The sequence below is a fragment of the Leptinotarsa decemlineata genome, unplaced genomic scaffold (assembly GCF_025532065.1).
Source record: "Leptinotarsa decemlineata unplaced genomic scaffold, Ldec_3_MD MMD2_tig00000199_RagTag_RagTag, whole genome shotgun sequence".
Classification (NCBI taxonomy): domain Eukaryota; kingdom Metazoa; phylum Arthropoda; class Insecta; order Coleoptera; family Chrysomelidae; genus Leptinotarsa; species Leptinotarsa decemlineata.
The window spans coordinates 17047528-17060472 of record NW_027412544.1 but is presented as its reverse complement, the minus strand read 5'-3'; the positions used below and the strand labels follow the sequence as shown (position 1 = coordinate 17060472).

Sequence of the window (12945 nt, the reverse complement as noted above, 5' to 3'; positions counted from 1 at the left end):
TGTGAACTGAGTTCGACGGATTTTTCGGATTATATCGATGTCTATTATTTTCCTTCGCATTTGAATTTATAGGAAAGCTCTCCCTGATGGTACGTTCGTTCAAAGCTGATTCTTTCGAGAGAGCCAATTTAAGTGAAGTTTGTATCGTAACATCCGCTTTTGAGGCATCTTCCTCAAACAATCTATCCATAATTTTTTCTTTATTGGTGCCGATGACAAAAATATCACGCATAACTATTTGCCCGAAACCACATTTTGAGGCCATATTTTTCACCCTGGCTTCCCACTCCACGACACTTTCGTTTAAAACTCGTCGGGCTGAATAGAATTTCATACGTTGTGCAAAAAACGATTTCACTGGCAAGAATTGATTCTCAAGCATAATTAACAAATCATCGTAGTTTTTAGAATTTGGTAAATCGGGAACACATAATTAAGTTTTTCAGTAAAAGATAACACTGTTCTGATAAAGAATTCAGAAGTATTGCCTTTTTTTGTCCTTCATCGTTCACTTTATTTGCAATCTTTCACTAAATGCTGTGAAGTCTGAATTGTTAGGATCAAAAGTGTTTATTGTTCGTAATAAACCCGAACCTGATGCCATTTTACACTAACTTCGACACTAACTAGATTTTGCGCGGATTGCGAAATGTCCTCGTCGCCAATTGTTATGTTATCGTGCAAATAAAAATTATATTTCTTATATGGTACCACTTTATTGTATCTCCAGCAACGGTAAATACTCGACTGTATTAGGGCAAGTCTACATGAAAAAACATTCGTGTACAAAAAGATCTTAATATACAGGACTGGAAACTAACAATTATGTTTTATTATTAATATGACATCGGCTTTTAATTAATAAATTCATAGAGAATATATAATAAGAGTTTTAATATTACAACACTCAACATACAATTTATGATAGGTATAGTCTTTTCAGTCAGTTGTTCAAATTTTATTTTAGAGCCAATTCTTCCATCGTTAAATCAGTGTGTCTTGAAATGCCTGTTTCTTGTCCATCTGTAGGTTCATCATTATCAAAGTCAATATCCATATAAGACGGGTTCATTCTGTCAACAAAAAACATTTCAAAATCATGTTAATACATAAGTATTCCACCTGAAACAACACCACTTACTTGAGATACTTTTCTTTTATACAACCTCACTTTTCTTTCGAACATTATGTGCTGATGTCCCATGTTCTGCGAAGGAACCCAGTCAAGATTAGTTCCATCCTCTAAAGAAGCAGGTTTGCCTGAAAATAATATGTAAATCATCAAATAGTTTTCACTTAACGCAAAATAGCTTTCAGTGAAGTATCCAGAGACTTGTTATAAAATATCTGCTACAGGCTTTCTGATACTTGATCTTCTAATCTGTGAGATCATCTCGCTTGACTGCAACTAACCTATGGGCTCTTCGCTTTCTGGATAACTCATTTCTAATAGTGAAAAACTTGTGTTATGAAACTGTAGGAACAAGTCCGGCCGTACACGGAACACATATTTGCAGTTGAGGCAATCACAACATTGTGGCCACGTTGACTGTACTTCGCGATTGACCCAACCATATTTTTGTGGTCGACTTGCAGCTGAGGCAACTGATATCTATATTTTGTGGTGTCAGAGTTCAGTGCCAGTTTCAATATGGATTTCGAAGAAGAAGGACTAACTACTACTTCTTATTTTGAGGAGAAGGAGAAGACGTAGGAAGGTACGATCGTTTTGGGTACATCCACTTCTGGTTGAGCGACAACAGGAAGGAAATTTTTATATTTTCTTTGAAGGTGGTTGACAATGTTTCGTGGTGCATTTCATCAGTTCGGACCTCCATTGTATAATATGATATAAATTGATTTGAAATCCCTGAAAGAATTTGTAAAGAAATTAAAAAGATTAGCTGAAAAAACAATTTTATTAAGCAAAAAACTGAAATTACAATGAAATAACATACAAGCAAAAACCGGTCAACTCCGGCAAGACCAAAAAAAAGTAGTTACTTCAGAATGTCCATTAGTTCTTTTGATGAATTGATTAGAATTTTGAAATCATAAATTGAATGCTGTGAGACCAATATGAGAGAAAGTTCACAACGGTGTACGCGGTTAGGTACGACTGCAAGTTTGTGGTTAGTATACGGCGGATGCCGCGATAACATCTCGGCGGAGATCAGCAGCAAGTTGACTGCAGACGCCCGTTTTGACTTTTGTGAACGCCCGAGTACGTGTTGTACAATATTTCTTTTGGGCGGCTTGAGTTCGCTGGAACGCAACTGGAATTGTGTGGTCGATTCGACCGCAAAATGTGGCTGGTGTACGATCGCTCTGAAACGCGACTTTATCCCTGTTGTTACGAGATCCACAGCCAACCACAATGCAAGTAACGGGCAGTTTCCTTTAGTTAAAGCACAAATTATTAATTAAAATTTAAAAGCACAACCGAAATACGCTCAGGAAATCACAAAAAGAACCAATAACTACTATAGTCGCATATTATACAATATTATACAATAAAAAGATGAAATGGAGTTTCTTTTACCTGTTTGATACAAAATAATTGAAAAATATGGATAATTTTTTATGAATTTGTCAATACAAAAATGCATTGCAAAATTGATGGAACGCATGTCTTAGATTGAAGAGTGGTATATTACTGGTGGGGCAACAAAGTTAGCAGGATATTTAAAATTCACGTGTTAATACCTACAAAGTTGAGCTTGAAAAATGATATTTCGAAAATCTGAAATTATGCATTGTTTTGCTCCTGGACGTAACCATAGGTATCCAAACAATTGCAACATGTTTGCAATTCCAAGGAATGAAAAATATATAAAAATACTAATAACTCTCATGAAGTTGAGAATGAATTTTCCCCACTTAGATCTTGTCATTCGATTTAATTGCAGCCCAACAACTATTACAAATTTTTTTTTTACTTGGGTTCTCCTTATACACAAAACACTTTACAGTGAGTTCATGACGAAACTCCCATCTAGATGTAAAATTATAACAAGTCTCCCTAATTCTTTCTCATCATTTACCAACTGCAGGCTTATAATTGACTGTACAGAGGTAAAAATTACAAATCCAAAGGATATAATAATAATAAACGTCTTTATTGTATTAAATGACATATGATATACAAATGAAATGAAAGTGTTGGCGAAGTCTAGCTCAGAGCTATTCTACTCAACCAACAGGGGTTTGAACCCCGATTTGAAAAAGAAAGTTCACAAGTTAGGTAAACGATAATTTTAGTAAATGGCTGTACTTAGTGGATTACAAAAATAATTGAGTGGCGCAGTAAACATAAATAAGTTATACAGGTTAATCACCATCACATATACATTATTGAAAACTTACTAGCCTGAATAATTGCAGTCAATTAAAAGAAGAAGGAGAAGTAAAAACTTAACATTCAATGGTGTCTTAAATATGAACATGAAAAACAAACTTACAGCAATTATAAGCATGCAAATACTTATAAAGTATTGGTGGGAGTTACCCCAAATGGCGTTATAGCATTTGTAAGTAACATGTTTCCTGGTTCAACATCAGACAAGCAAGTATTTTGATTGAATAATTATTTAGAACCAGGATGTTTTAAAGCCTGGAGTGACCATTAATGTGCCTCCATTTCTAATGAGCAATCAGTTCACTGAAAGTAAATCCATGAGGACATTAGAGATAGCAAGAGCGAAAGTTCACGTAGAGCGGACAAATGCAAAAATTTTTGAATTTTGAATTTAATTCCTGGTTCAATAAAGAAATTCTCTTCTGCAATATTTCAAGTTATATGTACTCTTGTTAACTTACAAAACCCTTTAGTTAAAAATATTGTAGAGGAAAATGAATGAATTTTCATTTTACCTCGTTTAAGAAACCATTGAATGTTAAGTTTTTACTTCTCCAGAGTTGTTAGTTTTTATTAGAATGACTTTCTTTTATAGATTTATTTTTTATTATCAGAAAGTTGTTTTTTGATTTGTGCAGATTATAATTTTTTCAGAGTTTTCTTTCTCTAGTCCTACACAATATAGTTTGAATAATTCATATTTGTTACATGTATTGAAATGAAAGGTGATTTAATTTGGGTTTTTCATATAACTATTTTTCTCCAAGTCAATATAAAGAGAATACAAACTTTCTATGCTTTGGCGTTGAAATAAATTGAGCTGAACAATTTCACTGCTATTATATCAACTTGTTACATACTTCCTGCATATGAATTAATCAATTAATTACATGTTTTCTCATTCATCTCAGAATACAAAACAAGTAGTAACTGCATCAAGTAAATGAATAGCAAATGTGCTGTAGGTATTCTGATATTTACAAATTGTCCTAGTTAATGTTTTTCTGTGATATATGACTGTGTTGGCTGGAAGATTTAGTCGAATAATATGACTGTGTTGGCTGGAAGATTTAGTCGATGGCCTTTTGGTATTCACCAATAAAGTACTTGTATTATTATAATTATTATGACTGTGATAAATATAACTGTGAAGAATGATTTACTTTTAGTATGAAGAAACATCACATTTTTCAATATCAGTAAACAATGTCAAAATTCATTTGCATATATTAAAAAATAATAAATACAATACAACATGAGCTTATATAAGTGAGATATTCATTCAAATAAAACTCTTTCAGTATATGAATATTTTTTCCCAACTTTTATCCTTTTCAATTTTCTTAATGGCAACATCAGCAGTGGTCCATAAAACTAGGTAACAATAGTCTCTTCCAGTAATGTGTAGCTGCCCCTGAATTTGATGATAATAATTATGATCTTTATTGGCGATATATTCACCATTTTCACTGAATAAAATGTCACTTTTCTTCAAATTATCTGCCAAGAGGGAGTTCCTCAAGGTATATGGACACTTGACTTCAATTATTCCATCTGAAAAAAACAGTCCATCTGGATAGGCCTCCAAAAATCCACAAGTATGTAGCCATAATCCTGTTCGCATGACCTTTGCTCCTGTTACTTTTTCAAAAGATTTAATCCCATCAATTTCATTCTGACGTTCCCATTGAATTTGTTTCACTCCTTCCAAGTCATAGCTTTCTGAAAATAAAATTCTGTAAGTTTCCTAATCAATATATGGAAAAAAATGCCATTTTATTTTGAAAATACTTTCATTGAAATGAATCATTTGATGTACAATATGTGTAGAAGATAAGAATTACAATACTTCTATGAAAAAAATATAATAATAAATTTTACAAATAGTCTCTGTTGACATACATGTCATGTATATCATTCAGAGACGCTTGATTCTGTGCCATTAGGCCTTACAGTTATTAAACGCATTCAGAGATTGTCAGTTGTTAATAGGAGTTGAAATAAAACCAGTAGGTATTTACGTCCGAGTTTTTCTTGAAGATAACATAACAGATTCATTCACAAAAAAGGAAGAAATAGTCATAGCCATAAATATGCTTCCGAACCCACTCAATGAATAAAATGAATTTACATTCTATTAAATTGCCTTGATTGGAATAAATTATTGGTTAAGAATAAAAACTCACCTGGATATGATAGCTCTTGTCCCTCATGCTTCAATTTCACTTTTCCCTTAATGATTTTCAATCCTGCATCAAAATTGTACATTTCTAAATGTTTGCCATTGTTACTTCAGATTACAAAGTGATTATTACTACTGTAATAGAAGCTTGTCTGAGTTTAGTTTGGAATATGAAGCTTACTTAAGATTATTATGAATTTATATTAATTTTTAATACTTTTAATCATTATCTCAGGTAACTGAATTGAATGGATGAAGGTTGATTAGGTTTTAGGTTAGTGGTGGAGTGGGAGCGGAATTTGTTGACATTTGTGACGTTACGTTTACCTGAATCGATCTATGACAATAGAAAATTTCCTTAACATCACTAGTTTCATTTCAATATAAAAAAAGTATAAAAGGGAATTTCCATGATGTTGTTCTGACATTGATACATTTATAAATCATGAAGGTATCTAGCTCAAGATGTTTAAGAGCTAGTATTCATTATGTACTTGTGTAGTTTCATATTGAATTCAAACCTCCATAAGGTCCCCATGTAAAATTTTTTGAAGTTGGACCTCGCGCCAAAAGTGAATCGTAACCTAACTAATAAATATTCAAATGTCATATCTTCTTCTCTTTCATCAAGTAATGGCCTCAGCTACTAAGACCATAATGTATTGACTGTGCATTTAATTGGCACTGATCGTGAAAGGGACGTATAGATAAATTAGAGGGCCAGTTATCAGGATCCAGAAGTTCGTCCAAAGGTAAATCGAAACTTCCTATTTTGAAGCACTTCTATTACAGATAACTGGCAAATTCGTTTGTCAAAATGCCAATAATAATCTCAAGAACTATGGGGAGAAGTTTCCCAATAGTTGAATGTTGAATTCTCTAGAAATAGGGATGCAGAAAAATGGAAGGATGCTCTACAGGATGGGAAATACAAAGTGAAAATGAAAATTGCAGAATGATAAAACTAGGGGGGCCTGCGACGACAATAAAATTAACTGAACAGGAATAGAGATGAATATTAATTGTGCATTTGACTTCAACTGAAAATGATAACATTCCTGAAGCTCAGCTTACACATTTGGAACACAGAATGAAGAATTAGTAGTTGATTGTATTTCAGCCATTCCAAATCATCAATATATTCCAGAAGAAATTGAGGAGCATATCAATACTGAGATTACAAGTCAGGTCAAAGATTAGGTACCTACCATGTCCCACCCGAGGTTAAGTGCCCTAAGATAAAATCTCCACAGGTAATGAATCCTCTGAGCATTTATGTTCTGTTTATTGTTCGTTTCGTGTACCTATTCTGTTCAAGTACCTATTCTGTGGTACCTGTCATATGTGTCAGTATAAAACAGTGCATCAAAAGTAGAATATGGATACATATAAATAATACTTGCTAATAATACTCGTTTGCTTGGTTTTTAACTTTCCAGCTAGCTCAGATTTCTACGTGAAAATCTTGTGAATGTGAATTTTATTTGAAAATGGCGGATCCACTGAGTTTATTGCGTCAGTATAATGTTAATAAAAAAGAAATAATAGAACGGGATGGACAAATTATATTTGGAGAATTTTCATGGCCAAAAAATGTCAAAACTAATTATCTTATGTGGGGGTGAGTATTCCTTATCCTATTTTATACTTTCAAGCTTCTTCAACGTGCAACTTTCAGGTCTGGAAAAGATGGAACTGCTAAAGAGTACTACACCTTGGAGTGCCTACTGTTTATCCTTAAAAATGTATCTCTTACCCACCCTGTGTATGTCAGACAGGCTGCAGCTGAAAATATTCCAGTAGTGAGACGACCAGATCGTAAGGAATTACTGGCATATCTTAATGGTGAAACTGCAAATTGCCCTGCTATAGATAAGAGTGCACCCTTGGAAATCCCTACGCAGGTTGGTACATTCAAATATAATTTGCTATTTTTTTCCATTCAGACTTGAATAATTTCATTTCTATTAATCAGGTGTTTTTTCTCACTCAAGCAGAGTGTATGCACATGGGTAATTGTTTTTTTTTTTCAGGTGAAGAGATCTGCAGATTTTGATGGACCTGAAAGTTTAGCTAAGAAGCCAAGGTTCGAAGACACACATGTTCAGAAAGTTAGAGAAAAATTGGCTGCTAAGTTGGATGGACCAAAAGAAGCTTCAGTCACAGTAGATAATATCAAGTATGTTGGAGTTTCTGGGTAACTTATATGTGTAAATTAACTTTTGATTTATTCACAGATCCCTGTCAGATGCCATGTCTGTCGAAAAAATTGCTGCCATTAAAGCCAAACGTTTGGCTAAGAAACGAACTACAATAAAAGGCAACGATGATATTGGGCAGGAGTATGATATTAGTGCTATTTTGGATTTGGACGTAGATATAACTAAAGATATTATTAGTCGTGAGCGACAGTGGAGGACAAGAACTACAATATTACAATCGACTGGAAAGGTAAAAATATCATTTTGGCATAATACTGCACTACAATACATTATTTATATCAAAAAGTACTCAAACAATTTTCATAAAAAATTATGTTTCAATTATTTTTCTTTGTTGGTGGCATTAGTGTTACTATGGTCACTGGCCTCATGTTCTGGGTGAGTTATATTAGTAACTCACTGAGCCACCTGGGGGACATCATGCTCATTTTATTCAAAACTTCAATATCTGATTTCTATGAGGAATAGTTCCACAAATGGTATTGAAGCCACAAAAAATGTTACAAAATAATATTGTAACATATAACATTCGTTTTTCCACATATTCCATTTCTGTTCTGATCTCTACGCCAGGTTCAAATATTTATGTTTCTGAGCCACATGGACCAAATTTTATGTTTGACACAAGCTTCATGGTTAAAGTCATAAACTATAAAAAGTGGAGAAAAAACAGTCATTCTATGTAAATTTTTATATTTACAAACAGAACTTTGCCCTATGTCAATAACCAACCTATCCTTGATAGGTTGGTTATTTAATATTTAATAATGACCAAGATGAAAAAAGTGTATAGAATCACAACCTGACAACAATGTTTTCGTTTTAATGCAATAATTCTGAGAATTTAGTGCCTACTATTATGGAATTTTGATGAATATCCCTTGAGTGGTAGCCTATTATAGCATTTTTTGTAACCCATGCCCCATTGATGTGTATAACATGAAAACACTTTCTTTGCAGATGTTTGCAAAGAACATCATAGCAATGCTTACCAGCATTAAAGCCAGAGAAGAAGGTAGACAGAGGCCTCCACAGCAGCCACCAACTATTACCCCACGTCAAACTCCAGTTCGAACTACCACACAACCATCTGTTTACAACAGATATGATCAAGAAAGATTCAACAGGCAGAAAGAAGGTTTGTATTTGCTTAATTTACTCAATATGTTAATACATTATTTTTTTTGGTAATCAGATAGTTCTGAAGTGTGTACAAAATAATCACATTCATTTAAAAAAATGGGATTGTAATAAATTTTTATAGTGGGAGTATCACAATGTCTTTCACAAGCGATATCAGAGATTTGGCATTTACAGATCTATATGATAGTATTAGTGCATATGTTCGGAAGGTTCTCCCTCACAAGCCTCATAAAGGCCAAAAAGTGCTGTTGCACAGGCATCTTGAAAACATATCAATGTAAGTCTGCAAAAATATCTCCAATTTTGTTTTGCAGGTCAACATTATTAGGTCGAATGTTATAAACATAAGTCACAATGGTTTTTGATATTTCTGTATACGTTGTGATACATTCTGTATATGATAATTGAACTTAATTCTTCTTATGGACTTGCTACAAATGTAATGACTCAATAAAATAAATAGAGTAAAGTTATAATTCACTTTATTAACTTATTCATTTGATGGATTATTGATTTATGGCTTTTTTGTACTTTCACCACTAGAAACTGAGGGTTTCCAAATCAACACCATGGGCACCTACCATGGAATGTCTCTCAAATCAGTAACGGAAGGTTCCGCCAAGGCTAATAGACCTATACCACCCCAGACTCAAGCTCCACTGCCCATTAGTGCTGCAAGGCCTCCACCAGGTACTCTTCAGAAGAGAGTGTCAAAAACACCTATAATTATAATTCCAGCTGTTGCGAATTCCTTAATCACCATGTACAATGTTAAGGACATTCTACAAGACTTGAGGTATGTTTATGTAATGCCTTTGATTTTTAATAATGAAATTAACAATTGGAGTTTAGGTTTCATCTGTTCCGTGATACACTTTTCATTCATCAATATGAATGATTCGACAGTTTTTGACAACTTGTTATAAATATCTGACATAAACTATTTTATAGATTCATCTCGCATGAACAGAAAAAAGCTGAAGGTGGTAAAAAAGACATGGAGGTCCTGATTCAACGTCAAAGAAATGGTCAAACTGTACCTTATAGAGTTGTGGATAACACATCTAAATTGAGTCCCAGTGATTGGGATAGAGTGGTTGCTGTATGGGTTATGGGACCAGCGTGGCAGTTCAAAGGATATCCTTGGGACACCCCTGTAGAAATATTTGACAAAAGTGAGTAACATGTTCAGTTAGATCGATAATCAATATATGTATTCAACTTTGAATTTAGTGACAAAGTACATATTATTTAATTCATTTTGAAAATATTACATCTTGTAGTAGTAGTTGTTGGGAAACTAATAATAAGTTATTTTTTTCTAGTTGCTGCATTTCATCTAAAGTATGATGAAATGAAAATGGATCCCAATGTAGAAAAATGGGCAGTGACGGTAATCCAACTTTCCAGGACTAAACGCCACTTGGATAGAGCTGCATTGATGATATTTTGGGAAAAGCTAGATAGACATATCATACAACATAAACCTCATTTAAGATGGTGAAACTATCTATTTGTAAAGAGTGGTGTAAAATTTGACAACAGTTAATGGAAAGCTCTTAGTAAAATCTCAAGTCTTCGCTGAAGTTATCACTATAAGAAAGAGGTTGAAGTATCTGATTTTGCTAGAAGTATTTATAATTTTAATTACTTCTTTTGTAGATGTAGATCGATTTCATTTGTAAAATAATTATATAAATTTTATATATGTTAAAGATTTCAATTTTTATAAAAAAAAAATTAAAGTTTTCTTTTTTTGTGTGCCCATTGTGGTTATGCACTGCAAATCATTATTGTTCATCTCAGATCTTTGTGAAACTGACAATTCGTCAAAGAATGTAATCTTTCACTGCCAGAGATAATTATGTCAGAGCTATTTTTTGGTTTGTTGGCAATGCTCTGCAGGTTAAGTAGTATATGCTGAGAGGACGAGAACACTGTATTCGTTACCTCATTGCCTTTGATAATGACCATGGCCAACAAATCCTGAAAATTTGCATTGAATTTTCATTGTAGATTGGAAAAAATGCTACCCAAGAATTGACAGATTGGTTAATTTATGATTCAAATAAAGGTTTTTTTTTATATATGTGTCAATTTGAACCTTGAAATGATGAACGTGAAATGAAATGATGTAATCAAATGGTTGTATAAGGGAAAATCAAATCAAACTTTGGAATTTTTATTTATTTCGAATGTTAAATCCATATAAAATAATTATTAACACTAATCCAAATTGAAGTAAGTATTAAAGTAGGAACAACATAACATGAATGTCGCTAACAATTATGAAACTAGGAACAGCATAGCATAAATGTCAGCTTTATTTAAAAGAAGGATAATCGTAAAAATATGGTTAGTTAGTTGCTTGCTTACTTTGTGACAAATTGAGTTGGTTCAAAAAAAATACAAACTCATTAAAATACAACAATTTTACATCATAAGAAAAGTACTTGCTAACCCTTTTATCAAAATCCAGGAAAAAACATCACTAGGATTAATGACCAAGGAATTATGACAATTTTGGCGATGATTAATTACACTCAATAATCCACACCAAAGAGTGTAATGTTTCTTTAAACCACTCGTTTCCTTACTCTTTACTAGATTTAATAGTATCTAGAGTTGGAATGACTAGCTCTTGATTTGCGGAGGCAACGACGCAGGTCAGTTCTTGATTTTTTTTTAATAGAAATTTGATTGTGATTGCCGAAAAGGGTTACCAAATTGGAAGCTATTATTCAGATACAATCTACAGAAATTTCCAGAAATACTGTACCCATTTTTAACATTGTCACTGTAGATGTAGACTAACTAAGTTACACTGGAACAGGACACACTTCAAGCATACCAATAAAACAAAGAATACAGTTTACTTGAGAGTTTCAATAGGGGTTTGCATCCCTAACCTTAAAATTAATGAATGAATAAAAATAAATAATATTGGATTTAAACTGTCACTATAAAATAAATGATAGTGTCTAAGTTCTGACATTTTCTACACTTTCCAATGGTTGCTTCAATGAAAAGTAACAAAATATAAGGTCTCGCCCTAGGGTTTAATGCACTGAACCTTACAACTCCTCCTAGTTGAATTCCTATTTACATAAATCATCAAGGAAACTCGAGGCTTCTGTTTACACTCCTTTAATGAAACCTCTATATATTCAGTGTATTCCACGTTTGTCGATTTTTCAATTGTTTAACGTCCTTGTTTTGTCCAATTCATTTCATTTTTGTTTCTTTTAGTTGTTCTTATTTTTGGATACCTATTTTTTGTTCCTGGCAGAATACAAAAGAACTGCTGTAAAAAATCCTGATGACTTTATGATTAGTTAAAATTAACAAATTCAAAATTTGATATTATATAATATGCTTTTAAATTATTATTCATAAATACCTCAAAAGTTGAAATTTATCCAGATGAATGATTCTGAAAATTTTTCACTTGAATCAGGAGAAACCAGGCACAGAGGCTCTTTCAAAAATGTTTCCTTTACACATACAATCGGTATCGGTTCAAAATTCAGGCAATGCTACCACCTGTTACATCCATACCTTAAAGCATATACACAGAAGAACCTACCGATTCTAAGTATGTCATTACTGAAAGTTGATAACTGTCTGTTGTTGCTTTTAATTTATTTTGATCACCTAGTATGTTTAAATAATTGTTAATGGTTTGTTTATAAAAAAAACTATTCTCACATAGACAGTAATTTTGAAAAAGTTATAAAAATAAAGATTGGGTTGAAACGTTCAATTAGTGGTTTATTTCGACTTTAAAAGGGCCTGTTTCACCAGTGACTGATAAAGTTTTAGATAACAATCTGGTAGATAAAATATCTACTATAGTAAAACCATAGTATTTTGTATATACAGTATATACAGAAATACTGTGGTTCTGTGTTCTGTGGGTTTTGTACATCGACATAACCTTAATCGTTATGTGGATGGTTTTGAAAGTGTTGACACTGTAGTATGGTGTATGATAATAGAGATTAAAAAAAGCGATGCCATTACTTGGAATGAAAAAGAAG

General features: G+C 32.8%; 2 protein-coding genes across 2 annotated transcripts; one reads left to right on the top strand and one right to left on the bottom strand.

Annotated features, from left to right (window-relative positions):
• Positions 1 to 4567: 4567 nt before the first annotated feature.
• LOC111505683 (uncharacterized) lies at positions 4568 to 6127 on the bottom strand. Its single transcript, XM_023160536.2, has 2 exons — positions 5545 to 6127; positions 4568 to 5080 (listed from the first exon to the last, which is right to left on the bottom strand). The coding sequence occupies exons 1-2, from the start codon at positions 5624 to 5626 to the stop codon at positions 4656 to 4658; spliced, it is 507 nt and encodes a 168-aa protein (XP_023016304.2). The 5' UTR covers positions 5627 to 6127; the 3' UTR covers positions 4568 to 4655.
• A 734-nt stretch (positions 6128 to 6861) lies between these two features.
• On the top strand, positions 6862 to 10990 carry hyx (cell division cycle 73 hyrax). Its single transcript, XM_023160530.2, has 8 exons — positions 6862 to 7161; positions 7219 to 7444; positions 7574 to 7719; positions 7778 to 7991; positions 8723 to 8900; positions 9449 to 9701; positions 9857 to 10080; positions 10231 to 10990. The coding sequence occupies exons 1-8, from the start codon at positions 7031 to 7033 to the stop codon at positions 10407 to 10409; spliced, it is 1551 nt and encodes a 516-aa protein (XP_023016298.1). The 5' UTR covers positions 6862 to 7030; the 3' UTR covers positions 10410 to 10990.
• Positions 10991 to 12945: the final 1955 nt, after the last annotated feature.